Raw genomic sequence first — 12,994 nt, 5'->3', positions numbered from 1 at the left:
AGAGAGAGAGAAAAAAAAGAGTAAGAAGGAACACGAGGCTGCAGCTGAATTTAGAAAGTTAGAGGTGTTCTCATCAGCCACATGAGAGGGATAGGAGGTTCCTTCCAGTAGGCGAGAGAGCAGAGTGCAGACAACAGATGTGGGAAAGGTCCTCATAGCTGTCAAGTTCCAGCATCCTTGTGCTGCAGAAGGGGCGGGGCCACATGATTGATGGTCAGAGGCCGTACAAAAGCACAGGATTTCTGCTCAACTGCTTGTCACACTGACCTGCACCATCTCTCGACTGCCGTGGGGTTTCTGTCAATTACTACTGGAGGGGAGCAAACTCTTCGGAGAATAACTTTATTGTGGCCATGCCAGAACCCACTAAGGGTAAGACTCATCTATAAATCTTTTTGTTGTATTTATTAAATGAAATGTGTTTATTTTGGTACTAATTTTTCAGCAAATCCAATTTCTAAAATAGATTATAAAAATAATGCAATCACTGTGATTTCAGGAAAAGATCCTTGAAAATGAAAAGACCAGAGGAAAATTATAGGAAGAGTGTACTAATTTGAAAGTATCTGATAATGATAGTTTATAAAGGAATATTGACTGAAATTTCAAATTATAATCTTATCATTCAATTATAAGGGGTTCTTAAAGTGTAATTTAAGGATGTTAATTGCTTGTGTTAAACAAGTTGCATTTTCAAGCATATTTTCTTAGGTTCAATCATAAATTTTTCACCATGTATTTGCAATTTCTGTCGGAGGCGGGGGAGGGATTAGGAATACTCTTTTAAATGGTTAATAAATTTGATCAAGATTTAAAAAAGAATTTGTGAAAGTATTTTCTGGTTAGCTATGTTTTTCATGGAAAGATATTTAGACTGTACAGATGCAGGCATTTAAAAATTTTATCAGTGTCTTTGGCACTTATTTAGTTATCATATTATTAAATTCTTGCATGGAAAGAAAATCAAACATCTGGGTGAAAAAGAATATCTTTGAATATCATTGATGGATTGTATTCTTTAATGAGTCTTACTGTATATAATTTCATAGTTTGTAGCCTTTTAGAAATAATTAAACTGAAAATATGAAAATATTCTTCATTAAAAGAAATGTTTCTCCTTTCTATAAGAAAATTTAAACTTTGAAAGTTCTAATTAATAATGTAAATAAATTGGATTTAGAAATTATTAAAATGATTAATGAAAAGAACAAATTAATAGCACAAGTACATTTAGTTTAATTTTTAATGGAAACGTGCTTAAAATTTTATTTCATTCATATTAGTCTTCATTAGTGCTCACTGAACTTTTATTTTTCACTTCTGCAAATAAGTGCAAAAAAACTAGCAGGGTGCAAAAAATAGTATTTAGTTTTTTCATTTTTAATTCTTAAACCTGCTTTTAACCATTATTTTGAAGAATCTTGAAAATGATGCTAGACATTGAACCCCGGTTGAAATACTAACCAAAGTCTTTGAAATACATTTTCTTTATGTAATTAAGTAACCAGTGTTGACAGGCTGTGGTGATCAGTTTACAGGTTGGCTTTACTTAGTGGTAGAGGGCAATGATGGATGAAGTCTTCCACCCAAAATAACCACACCAAATGCATGCATTAATATGGGAACCTAATCCTGACTCTCGGGCAGTGAGTCCAACCCCTGCTAAAGTGTCTTATTTGTAATGCAAATGATTTACATGTGTATTAAGTGTCCTTTTTATTTGATCTGTCACTTGACTAGCCTCTTCAAGGCTTATTTGGATGAAATGCATTCTGTTTCCTAAGGACAGAATATTGTTTCAATTATCCCACATTTGGTGGGTGAATTTGCATGTGTTGTTTTAAAGCTCACTTGAAAATGACAAGAAAGCTGAAAAACTGCTAAACAAAAAGATGACCGACTGTAGAGCCTATAAAGCTAATTCAATTATTCTAATTGCTAGATATGATAAAGTTTTACTTTGTGTCTCACTGCTCAATCTGATCCATTCTACTTTTAGAGACAATGAAATTTTAGAGCTACAAAGAGGAAACTATATAACTTCAGCTCTCCCCCCCAAATATATATTTTGAATAAAGTAACACAGATACAAAGTCCTCATGATTTTCTTTTGCTATAAAAGCACTGTTGATATCCTGTGTAGGAGTCCCCTCACCCAGGACAGTAATTTTATACTCACAGATTCTTTGGTTGGTTTAAATTTGGGTGGTGGGAGTGGAGATAAAAAAGGGGATTACTGATATATTTAAAATCCTTTGAGGAAGCACAGGGATTTTAAAATTTGTATCCTTACCAGCAGAACTAATTCCTAAAGAAACTGCGCCTTGAAGAGTTTTCCTGGTGAAATCATTGCATTTTAATATTGTATTCAACAGAACAGAAGGACTGTGTCAACTCGGGAACTATTCTCGTCCTTGTACTTTCTCCTAACTGATTTCATTTTTGCTGGGGTTGGTTTTGTTTGATGTAAACATCCCTCTGAAAGCTAGCCTCAAGAATAGAACTTGCCTCCAAACCAGTTCTTCAGAGTCGTTTCAATCTGCAGAAACATTCCCGAAGGACAGATTCCTGTAGCCCCTACAGGTCATATTCTCTCTCTTCCCCAGTGGAGAGAACCACACTCAGGAAGGACAGGACCACTTACTGTCACTCTTGATAGAATACATGGGCTGTTTGGCCCTCCTAGGATCCAGGACGACCTGGCAACTCTTTGAAAGAGGCTGAGTTTTCAGCACCTGAAGTGGCAAATGATGTATCTGTCAACTGCCTCCCAACCCACAGTGGCTCAGTTTGAGGACTTTCATGTGGTTGGGTCTTGACAGAGTAGAGACCTGGACCTTTTAAGGAGGAAGGAAATGTATAGGTGTAATTCTGGGCCTCAAGAATAAACTCTAATGGAAGTGATTAACTGTTGGGTCCTTGTTTAGACCCTTGGAAATATTCTAGATGACTTGTTAACCCCTTTTGGAGAAAGAAAGTATTATTTCTAAGGAGCAACCACTTCTCATTCCCTCCTCTCCACCTTTCTCAGTTATGTATTTATTCTTTAGAGAATGATATTCTTTATACTACCAGTTCTAGATAAAAGACCTATCCTTATACTTTGAATTCATGTAGAACCTGAAGCCTTGTAATTTTAAGTTATTCTATTCTAATAGTGAGAGAAGATGTGGAAAAAAGCTTGAGATTTGTGGGAATGTTTTGCATACATGTGTATATATATCAACCATTACCTGAGCACTTACCATGAGCTAGTTGCTGGGATTTTAGAAATATATTCAATATGGTCTCTGTTTTAAAAGCCCTTACAGTGAATTGCCCCTGGGTTCTATTGCGTTTAAAAAAAAAATTACCTTTCACTGGAAATTTCTCTTTCCTGTCAAAAAGCAGTTTTATCAACATGAAATTAGAAAATTTCAAAAGCCTTTCTTTTGTGGTAGAGTCTCTGATAGTTTAAAAATACTGTAAATGGCTTTTAAACACCCCCAAAATGATTCTTCAGAATTTTATCTCTGTAGTTTGTGATAATTAATACCATAAAGCCTGGTTCCTAATGTGGTTAAACAATTGTTAACTATCAAAATCTAAAGATACTAGGAAAACTTTCTTCTAAAACACCAAGCTAAAGCTTCAACATGAATTTCACTTTTTGTTACATATCAGGCCCTTTTATATTTTATGTACTTAACTTGCAGGAAAAAGGCAAACCTTGTTTGTTTGCCATTAAAAAACCCATGGGAGACACACTGTCATTTCTTCATCATCCATGTGAGATCTCTTCTTGAAAATTCAAACATATGCAAAGACCTATCTCCATTTATGACCATAATTTTAAGAGGCCATTCTAACAACTCCAAGAGTCAAAGGCATGGCATTGTTGCAACAGATTCTTTTGCTATATCAACATGCAATACCTGTTTATCTACTCTATCTCGGCCCTTTTCAGTAGAAATAGGTGGGAGACAGTAATGGAGAATAACTTTTTTTCCTAAGTCCAAGGAATTCTTCATTTGTTATCTTTCTTTCTTGGTTCCCTAGAGATTTCATTGCAGTTTAAAATAGTGCTAAGTCCTCAAACTACCCCAACATAGAGCAGCATTCATTACCTCTTGCCTATTTCTCAGCCTTGCCCAAGGCTTAATCATCATCGGAAAAGGAACCTTCTTATATTTACTCTTTGACCTTCACTTTCTACCTGCATGAGACTGGGTGGATTATTTCAAGCACCAAAATAAATTTGTCTTTAGAAAAGTCATCTTACGTATAAGATATTACTTTTCTCTCAAACTGGGAAAAAGTTAATTTGCAGGAAATAAGGGAAAGAATGGGAGAAGAGGGAGGAGGTATTTTTTCAAAGGCAACTATTCTACTTAGAATGGTTCATTTAAACCAAGTTAAAGATATGGAGGAGGAATAAAGAAGTAGTATGAATGAATGCCATGATATTTCTCTTCCCCTGGGGGGGAAAAAAAAACAAAAACATCGCTATGATGCACTGGAGCAGTATGGGATAGATTTGAGCTGCCTGTTGTCAGAAAGAATACTCCAGGGCACATGCACACTACAGGGACTTCATACTTGGCAAAATCATTCTTTTTCAGTAGCCTGATTTTATGGCTGTCCGGACTGCACCTGTTAGGAAGATAAATAAAGGATTGGCCAATTCTTTCCTTTCAAGCACCCTAAATATATCGCTTTAAAAAAAAAACTTGGGAGAAACAAATTGTATCCTCACTTCTCATCCAGTAAGTCAGAAGTCTCCCCCAGACCTTTCAAACAGCCGCGAGGTCGGCAAGTAAGAAAGTCCGTGAAAGGAGCAAAGGTTGAGGTCCGGTGCTCTGGCGGGTCTGAAGGAGCCGAGCAAAAGAAAAAAGTGTATTATTGTGCTTAACGATTCTTAGTTCTCTCAATGGTTCATTTTATTTATTTCCATGAGGCATGGCCTTGAAACATTTTATTTTAAACTCCTTATGAACAATGTACAGAGTTCCTTATTTATACCAATTTCAAAGTCCCTGAAACTGACGTGAATATTGAAACAAACTACCCAAGCTGAAGTCGCTTTAAAGAAAGAAACAAACAAAAATGCTTGGGCAAAAAAATAAATTAATTAATTAAAAACAGTCATTTTTAAAACTTGAGAGAATATAGAACAATGTTTTTGTGATACTTCCATGAGCAAATATATACTTTTTTAAGTTTCAGAGAGTAGTGGGAAGAGGCTGCTATGAAAAGAAATAAGTGCTGTTGTTTTGACAGCCCCAGAAAACATTTTTGTTATTTTTGCTGAAATTTCTGGTGCTTGTTGAATTTCAAATTTATTTGTAGGCTCTTTATGGACACACAGAGAAAATTTTTTGTTATTGTTAATAGTTTCTATTTTTGTCTGCACCCCTCTTTAATTAGGCTCTGAAACCTATATTAATAGACCCAAAATACTCTTGGCAGCCGGTGTAGTAATTCTAGATCTCATCTCTAGACATGCTGGGGTGTGTTAGGTAACAAAGAACAGGATTAAAGCTCTAGCAATGAAAAATAAGCAGAAAATTTCTAATTTCACATGTGTAGCCTAGGGGATAGGGCCATCTCTTCTTTCTTTGGTTTTACCCTATGTCAGTTTGTGATGGGAACAGATGTCTTTTCTGCAGGAGTCCTTGGATGGTTCAGAATATTGCAGTTCCCTAAAATTTGAAAGTACAATGATTAAGGAATAGAAAATTGTGAGAAAAAAGAAAAAAGAAACTTTATCGCTTAATTTGGTACATGTATGCAAACCTCTCATCACCAGAGAGAACAGTACTTCTGCCCCCAGAGCTTTTTACAAAGACAGCCTCAAAACTTCAGTGATGATACTGTCTTGTTGCCCCCAAGTCTCCTTTGCATAGATAGACCCCGTTATAATTTACAAAGAGCTCATTTGTTTGGGACAGCCACACAGATAGACAACGAACCACATTTCAGAGTGTTCCATGGACCAGGCAGGTTCTTCCTGTGCTTTTATGTGCATTTCCACGGTGAAGTTTGGGATTCCATCAGACTGGTGTGAAGTGGTTGATTTGGCAGAGAGAAAGACCAGGATCATTCATTCCCATGTTATTTCTCTCTCTAAAGTGAGTTCACAGAAACCTACCTGTAACCTGACTTTCACTGTGCCTTCCCAAGCAGAGTGACTGTTCTTTGCATCCTTGTCACAGTCTGTGTCTAACTCTCTCCTAGCACTGCCCCCTCCCTCAGCGATTCAAGCCTGAAATCCACTTTGGTAAGACTTTTGCCCTCTTATACTCTCTTAGGAATCCTTTAATGAGTAGTTGGCACATCAATATAACATCTAAACTTATGTCCAAACATATGTCAATGTTTTCCGTTTTTCATTTTTGTCTTGTACATTAGACATTTACAAGAACCTGGGGCTAAACATTTGTTTTTCCAATATTACTTAATTCTTCCTCTAAATAGCATCAGATCTTCTAAAAATTTTCTCAGGCAGTTTTGGCTTGAATTAGGTAATAGCTTCTGCCTTCTATAAAATATTATATATCTTACAACAGAATTCTCTGCTTATAACTAAATATTTGCCTATGTGTATAATTCCCCATTTCTTGTATGATTAAACTGTGTAACACATGTGCAATGTCTTGCTCAGAAACTGATATACAAAAACATGTTAAAACCAATATTTTGTTATACACATACTCCTGAAACATACCCTGGCTGGTTTGGCTCAGTGGATTGAGCGTCGGCCTGCGAGCTAAGTGTCGCTGGTTCGATCTTCCAGTCAGAGCACATCAGTGAAGGAAAACTCTGATTCCAAAAAACCTCCGCTGCCTTGCGGCATACCTCTTCAGGGGAAAGGCTAAGGGAGTAAACCCCGACAGAAAATCCGGAGCCGGAGTCCCTAAGGCGGTTTGACGTTGTAGTCAACACCGGCAACTCCTGCGGCGCACCTGAAGCCAAGCTGTATTGACTCCGTCTTTCCCTTGGATCCTTCAGCTGCGAAGAGAGGGGGGGTCTGCTGCATGGGCAACAGCAGACCCTCCATATCACCCTGCCCAGGCTCTGTAGCTTCAGCTTCACTGGAGAGGACACTCCAGCGTCATCGCAAGATGTCGGTTCAACACGGGAGGAGACAGATACCGTGTCACTCCCGAGTCGGACTGCACAACCATTCTCGGCGGTGCAGATAGACTCTTAAGAAGCTACACCATCGTCTCTCGAGACGGACTGCTGCCGACGGATAATTCCCCATTTTAACTTTTCATTTTTTAAGTTTGATGGCATTAGAGTTTTGTTCTATATATAGTATATATTTTGGCTTTTGATGTATATTAAATAAATAATATTAACTATTAAACATCGTGATATAAACAAAGATACTATTCATAGACCATTCTAGACAGTTGAAAGTCCAGTTGCATAAGTACTGAGTTACTTACACTTCATATGCCTCAGTTTCTTCATCTGTAAATGAGAATAATAATAGTACCTAACTCATGGGGTCTTTGTAAGAATGCAATGAGATAAATCAGATGAAAAGCTCAAACAGGACTTAGCACATAATAAGAACCGCATTTTCCCTCTAAAGCAGCAAACTCAGAAATTTTGTCTGTTACAGGTGCTAAATGCCTCACATTTAGTATAAAATTTGAGGGTATTTCTACCAATATATGACAACCACTGTAAGATACATAACAGCCTCTACGCACCTCCGTATCTTGTGTTATCGTCTATAATACATTACAAAAGAGCTGCTGTTATTATCATAGCCATCACAACATCTATTGTGTTCAGCAGAGGCTCTCCAGTGTTAGACAGATGTGAGACAGTTGTTTGTTCCCTGTCTTACTGAGCGGGGTGGCCTTTCTCAGATAAAACAGTCACCTTGTACATGCAGCTAGATCTGCCACCGAGGGTTAACAGGCTTGGGTTTGTTGGATATTAAGATCTCTTCCCACCAGGGGGCTCCTCCTCCAATCTGAATATTTCTGAGCTAACCACATAAAGAACTCTCAACCATCCCATATGGATGTGGTGGGTGATTGATTGAGTGCCGCTGTGTTTACTGCTGAGGAATTTTATTTTTATGACCCCACCTGGCATTGACACTGTCCTTCCTCTATTTTTAGAAAGTTACCCAATGTGAGGCCCAGCGATCCCTTGGGGCAAGGCCTTTAAGGAATTTATCTGATAACCCTGTAGCCACCTAAGAGTGGTGTGAGGTGGTGATGGTCAGCCCAGGAATAGACCCCAGGAAAGGCATAGTAAGGCACTAAATGAGGAAATGGTTAACAATGCAAATCACTTTTGCAATAATTTTCTTTTGACCTGTGTAAAGGTTTTAAACTTTTTCAATGTGAATGAAGATTTTCCCGCACTGCTATGCCATTCAACCTCCATTCGATTCTTACTTTAAAGCATGTGAGAATAAGGATAAAGAGACAAGTTATCAGATCTGAACAAAGGTCTTATTTTCATCCAGTCATGCCAATAGTGAGACGCTGTTTTTTTACAGTGTAATACTAATCACATTTTAACACTTTTCCCGTGTGAAATGACATCTTTTGTTGAAACATTCGTAATTAGAAAGATACAAGAACAAGTTGACTAGGAGAGGAAAAAATAACCCTGTGCATTCAGGGAAATTCCATCAAATTGAATAATGAGCCACTGAAATTTTACATACTTGATGCACAATGAAACTTCGGCTATTCAGAACCACAAAATACAGTCTTTGGCAACGTGCGGCCACAGTAAATAAATATGGATTAAATTGATTGGATCATTCTGAATCGCTGGATTCTCTGGGTAGCTGAAAGTTTTTGTTCTTAAACCTTATTTCAGATAGTATAGACAGAAACATACCTAAAATGTGACATATTACTCCTTGCTTTTAAAAACAAAGTAGAATGGATATAATTTCACTTCGTTTTAAACTCTAGGTATCAGTTATTACACCGTGTGCTATCCTGAGAGCCCAAATTATTTGCTTTTGTAATACATGGGCTATTAGTATTTGTATTTGGAACTTGTGTCCAATTTTCATGGCTTTCCTGTTTCATTCCTTGCTGGGAGGCTGCCGCCTTCTTTTATTACTCTTGTCAGCCAGTGTGTTGAGCTGTCCCTTCTGTTCCCTTGGTGTTTGCTCTGGACCCCAGACCAGGTCGTTAATCTGGCTGAGCAGGGCTAGTCCCCTGAGTGTCAGCAGGGCACCTAGGCATCCCAGTTAAGGAGGCACTCCCTCCCAGGGTTGTGCAAGTGCAGTGTCGGTGCCTATGAGAGAGTGCCTCCTTAAAAGTTGCTCTCTGGGTGCCTGGCCAGTTCCCAGACTAACAGAGGACTTGGGTCAGGGGCTTCTCTTGTGAGTAAAGCTGCGTGAGTGTTTTCTCTTGTGAGCGTTTGCAGGGTGAGGGGCTTAAGGAGCTTGAGACAACTCCATCTTGCCCTTGGGAGACCCTTTTAATTTGCTGGTCAACAGTTGTTGTCTGAATAAGTGAGGTTGCTACATAGCTGACTTCTGAGCAGGAGGGGTGATACTAGACACCGTTGCCTTCTATTATTGCAATAGGAAAATAAGTTATTGCCCCCCTAATCAATTTATGGCTTTTATTCTGACTGTTTTATTAGTTTTATTAATCAAGGCTATATATTTTTTCTAAATGAGGCAAAGGACATGAGTTTATTGTTTTAAAAAAGCAAAAAAGCACACACACAAAATATTTTTAACAAGATTTGCAATAAATTCTAAGCATTTCTTCAACTTTTCGGTCTCAGGCCCATTTGCACTTTTAATAATAATTGAGGAAATTAAAAAGCACTTGTTTTGCTCATTATATCTATCAATATTTACTATATCAGGAATTTAACTTGATAAAAATTTTTACACATAAGAATACACAACCTAAGTTTGATTAGCTGTCAGAGCATTGTGTCATTACACATATATCATATGGAAACATTGCTGCATATCTGGGAGAGAATGTGAGTGAAAAAAGGCAAATAATGTTTTAGCATTATTTTAAAAATAGTTTTTACTTATGGACTCCCCAAAGGGGTCTCAGGGGACCTTGGGGATTCCACTCCATAATTTGAGAATCACTATAATAAATCAATATAGAATTGCCTCTAAAAATGTAATTCTTTTAAATATCAAGGTATAAAATGTCAGGATGTATAGCCTATGATGACTAGAACAGGGGACAAAGTAAGCACAAAACCATAAAAACATTAAATTAAACATTAATTTATGTCCAAAATTGATATCTCTGATGCATAAGCAATAGGGCCCTAGACATGCACTGTCATTTGTGTTTGCTGATTGTTTCAGTGACTCTTATGATTTATATAATCAAAACTTCTCTAAGAGTTATGAACACTCCCATGTGAACAATATTTTATATTAAAGCAATTTCCATCATTCTGTTATCTAGGCATATAAGGTTGAGACTGCAACATATACATAGTGCAGACCCCACTGTCAGCAGGGGATGCACCTGACAGTGGTTATGATATATTTACTCTAAAGAGAAAGATAATTTGCTGTACTACCAAAAATGACAAAACAGGAGTTGGCCAGATAGAGCCTGATTCATCATAATGTTTACAATACATAAGGCTTCCACATATTTTATTTCAAATCGAGAATTTGACTTCAAGAATAAGAAATAATAATTAAGAATAACATACAGTATCTTCCTGCACCACGAATTACCAAAGGATTTAGTACCTTTATTTTATTTTAAAAAGATGACAAACAGAAAACCACAAAGAAGACCTATAATCCTATCACTCAAGGTTAATGACTGTTATATGTTCTTACTGTCTTTCCTATGCCAACATAGCATATTCCATGATGTAATAGTGCCCTCCATGCTACCAAAAAGCTAAATTAAATTGCACATGAGGGCCCATAAAATATTTTTAAGCAGGTCAAGCAATGTATTCTATGAGCCAGTGAGCCCATGGGAAGGAGAGAGCTGGGTTGTTTATATCATTCTGGTGCAGCGACACACACATGTGAGAGGCAGGTTAATACCTCTTAAGACTTCAAATTTCCCCCCTTTATTTTATTGACCATGGAACACTTGACCATTGAAAATAGAGCTGGATGGCATGGGAAACCCATTTATGGAGTTCTGGGTTCCCAGTCTTTCAAAAGCACACAAAGGCCACATAAGAGCTGTCTATTTAATAGCTGCCACCAGTGCCCGTCAGTTAGAATGCCCTGGCACCCCCTGTGCAGGCCTGCCATTGATGGCATACCTGTGCTTTTTACAGTAGGTGGTCATAGGAAAAATCTACCATAAATAGCTCAAGCCCTTTGAAAACATTTCAGGGTTGCAGAGGGAAAGTCTATATCTGTGAATTAGATAGGATCAAAGAATAGCTGCCTTTGCCAAAGGAGGAAGGAGCTAGCTTTAGTTGCTGGTTGAGAATCCAATTAATTTTCAGGTTGTTCATTAAAACAGTTCCTTGAGCTTCATTTTTCAAAGTACCTTGGTTTCTTTTTGTTAAAAAAAGTTTATAAACAGCAACTTGTACGTACCTACTTCTTTCATCCATTCTGTTGGTATGTTTTCTCATAGAGACAATGAGATGAGGGCGGGGAGGCCAAAAGCCAACTTTATTCACCTGGCAGAAAAGTTGCGTGGAATTTGCCCTCTGCTTTGGAATAATCAGATGTACAGTCCTCACCTGAATAAATACCTATTTGCTCTTAATCTTAAAAGGGAAAATTAGAGGGAAAATCTCAAGAGCTTCCGAAGACCAGGTGCCTTCTGATAGTCACAGCAAAGCTAAGCGAGTGTACAGCGGAGGTGGCATGTTTGTCCTGAGGGGTTTTGCTAAGAAATGTAGCCCAGATCTTGAAAGATGGGATTCCTTAGAAAGGCAATGGGTGTTCCGTCACTGATGGCCAAAACTGTAACCCTAATTGCTTCCCTGACCTTGTTAATAAATGGAAGAAAAGTGTTGACAGTAAGAAGAAATATAAGTAATGGGGTTGGGTGACTGCCTGTGAGCATACAGCCAGCAGGAGGGTCACAATGGGAGACATAGTGTTCCCTGTGGGTAAGACAGATGAAGAAAGCTGCCCTTGGAGTGCCAGCGGCCACTTCTTCATTTTCTGGCAGTGAGGAGAAGGGGCTTTTGTGCTGTAGGAACAGGCTGCCAGTCAACTATATTTATAAAGCACCTGCTGTGCAGAATTTGAAAAGAAGGAGACAGGCCTTGTCCTCAAGAAGCTTGCGATCAAAGAGAGAAGAAGTCTGCATCTACTGTAAATCCTTTCACATTCATGATCACATTTGAAATGGAGAGAACTTGATGATATTTAGGGCACCGTCCGAGCTTTGTCACTCAAAGTGTGTGTCCGGGACTGGCAGCAGCATCATCATCTGGGAGCCTGTTAGAAATGCAGGATCTTGAACCCAGAGCCAGAATCTGCACTTGACCAAATCCCTAGGTGATCTGTATGCACACTGCATTTCAGGACCACCAGAGGGGCCTCAAGGTGGTGCGTTTCAAATGTTTTGAGAGAGCAAAGCTACCTGGTTTGACAAGCACACGGATTGAAAGGGCAGTTCATTTACCCGTGAGCTTCTTAGACACCAGCATCTCATCTTAGTTTTCTTTATAAACCCCTCCCCTTATTTAATTAATAATGGGAGTTTAATGAATTCTGGTTGCACAGGGGCTTCTTTTTGTGGTCCCTATTCAGTGGATCCTGTGGAAACGGCTATGAATGAATTATTGTAATAGAGGCAGCCAGTGAGTGTTGGGAACAGGCTAATTATTTTTAGAGTGGATGAAGCTATGGGCCAAGTCAGAGATGAAGGTATGAATCGAAGTAGGAGAGCATTGGGGCCCAGAGGCTTACTTGCAAGGGTTTGTTTTCCGTCTCAGTCATGTGCTGTTTGGCCTTAGCCACCCCCGGTTTCCCATCTCTCCAGGTTTAAGACAGCTGGAACTCTTTGTTTCAAATGCCCTGAAAACGATGGAG

At 38.4% G+C, this 12,994-nt stretch overlaps 1 protein-coding gene across 15 annotated transcripts in view; it reads left to right on the top strand.

Moving 5' to 3' along the window:
• Positions 1 to 248: 248 nt before the first annotated feature.
• The window catches only part of MYBPC1 (myosin binding protein C1), a 79,988-nt gene continuing 67,242 nt past the window's right edge, over positions 249 to 12,994 (top strand). For 14 of the 15 annotated variants that reach the window (XM_090272632.1, XM_090272629.1, XM_090272623.1 and 11 more), the window contains exon 1: positions 250 to 372. In XM_090272632.1, the coding sequence (XP_090128758.1) occupies positions 354 to 372 (19 nt within the window). In that variant the 5' untranslated portion in view covers positions 250 to 353. Of the gene's footprint in view, positions 373 to 12,994 lie in introns of all 15 variants that reach the window. The other variant, XM_090272618.1, reaches the window with a different exon arrangement.

This window comes from Furipterus horrens, unplaced genomic scaffold (genome assembly GCF_987537825.1).
Source record: "Furipterus horrens unplaced genomic scaffold, mFurHor1.1.pri manual_scaffold_4, whole genome shotgun sequence".
In the NCBI taxonomy this organism is placed as follows: domain Eukaryota; kingdom Metazoa; phylum Chordata; class Mammalia; order Chiroptera; family Furipteridae; genus Furipterus; species Furipterus horrens.
The sequence above is the reverse complement of the archived record's forward strand: the minus strand, read 5'-3'. Positions and strand labels throughout refer to the sequence as shown.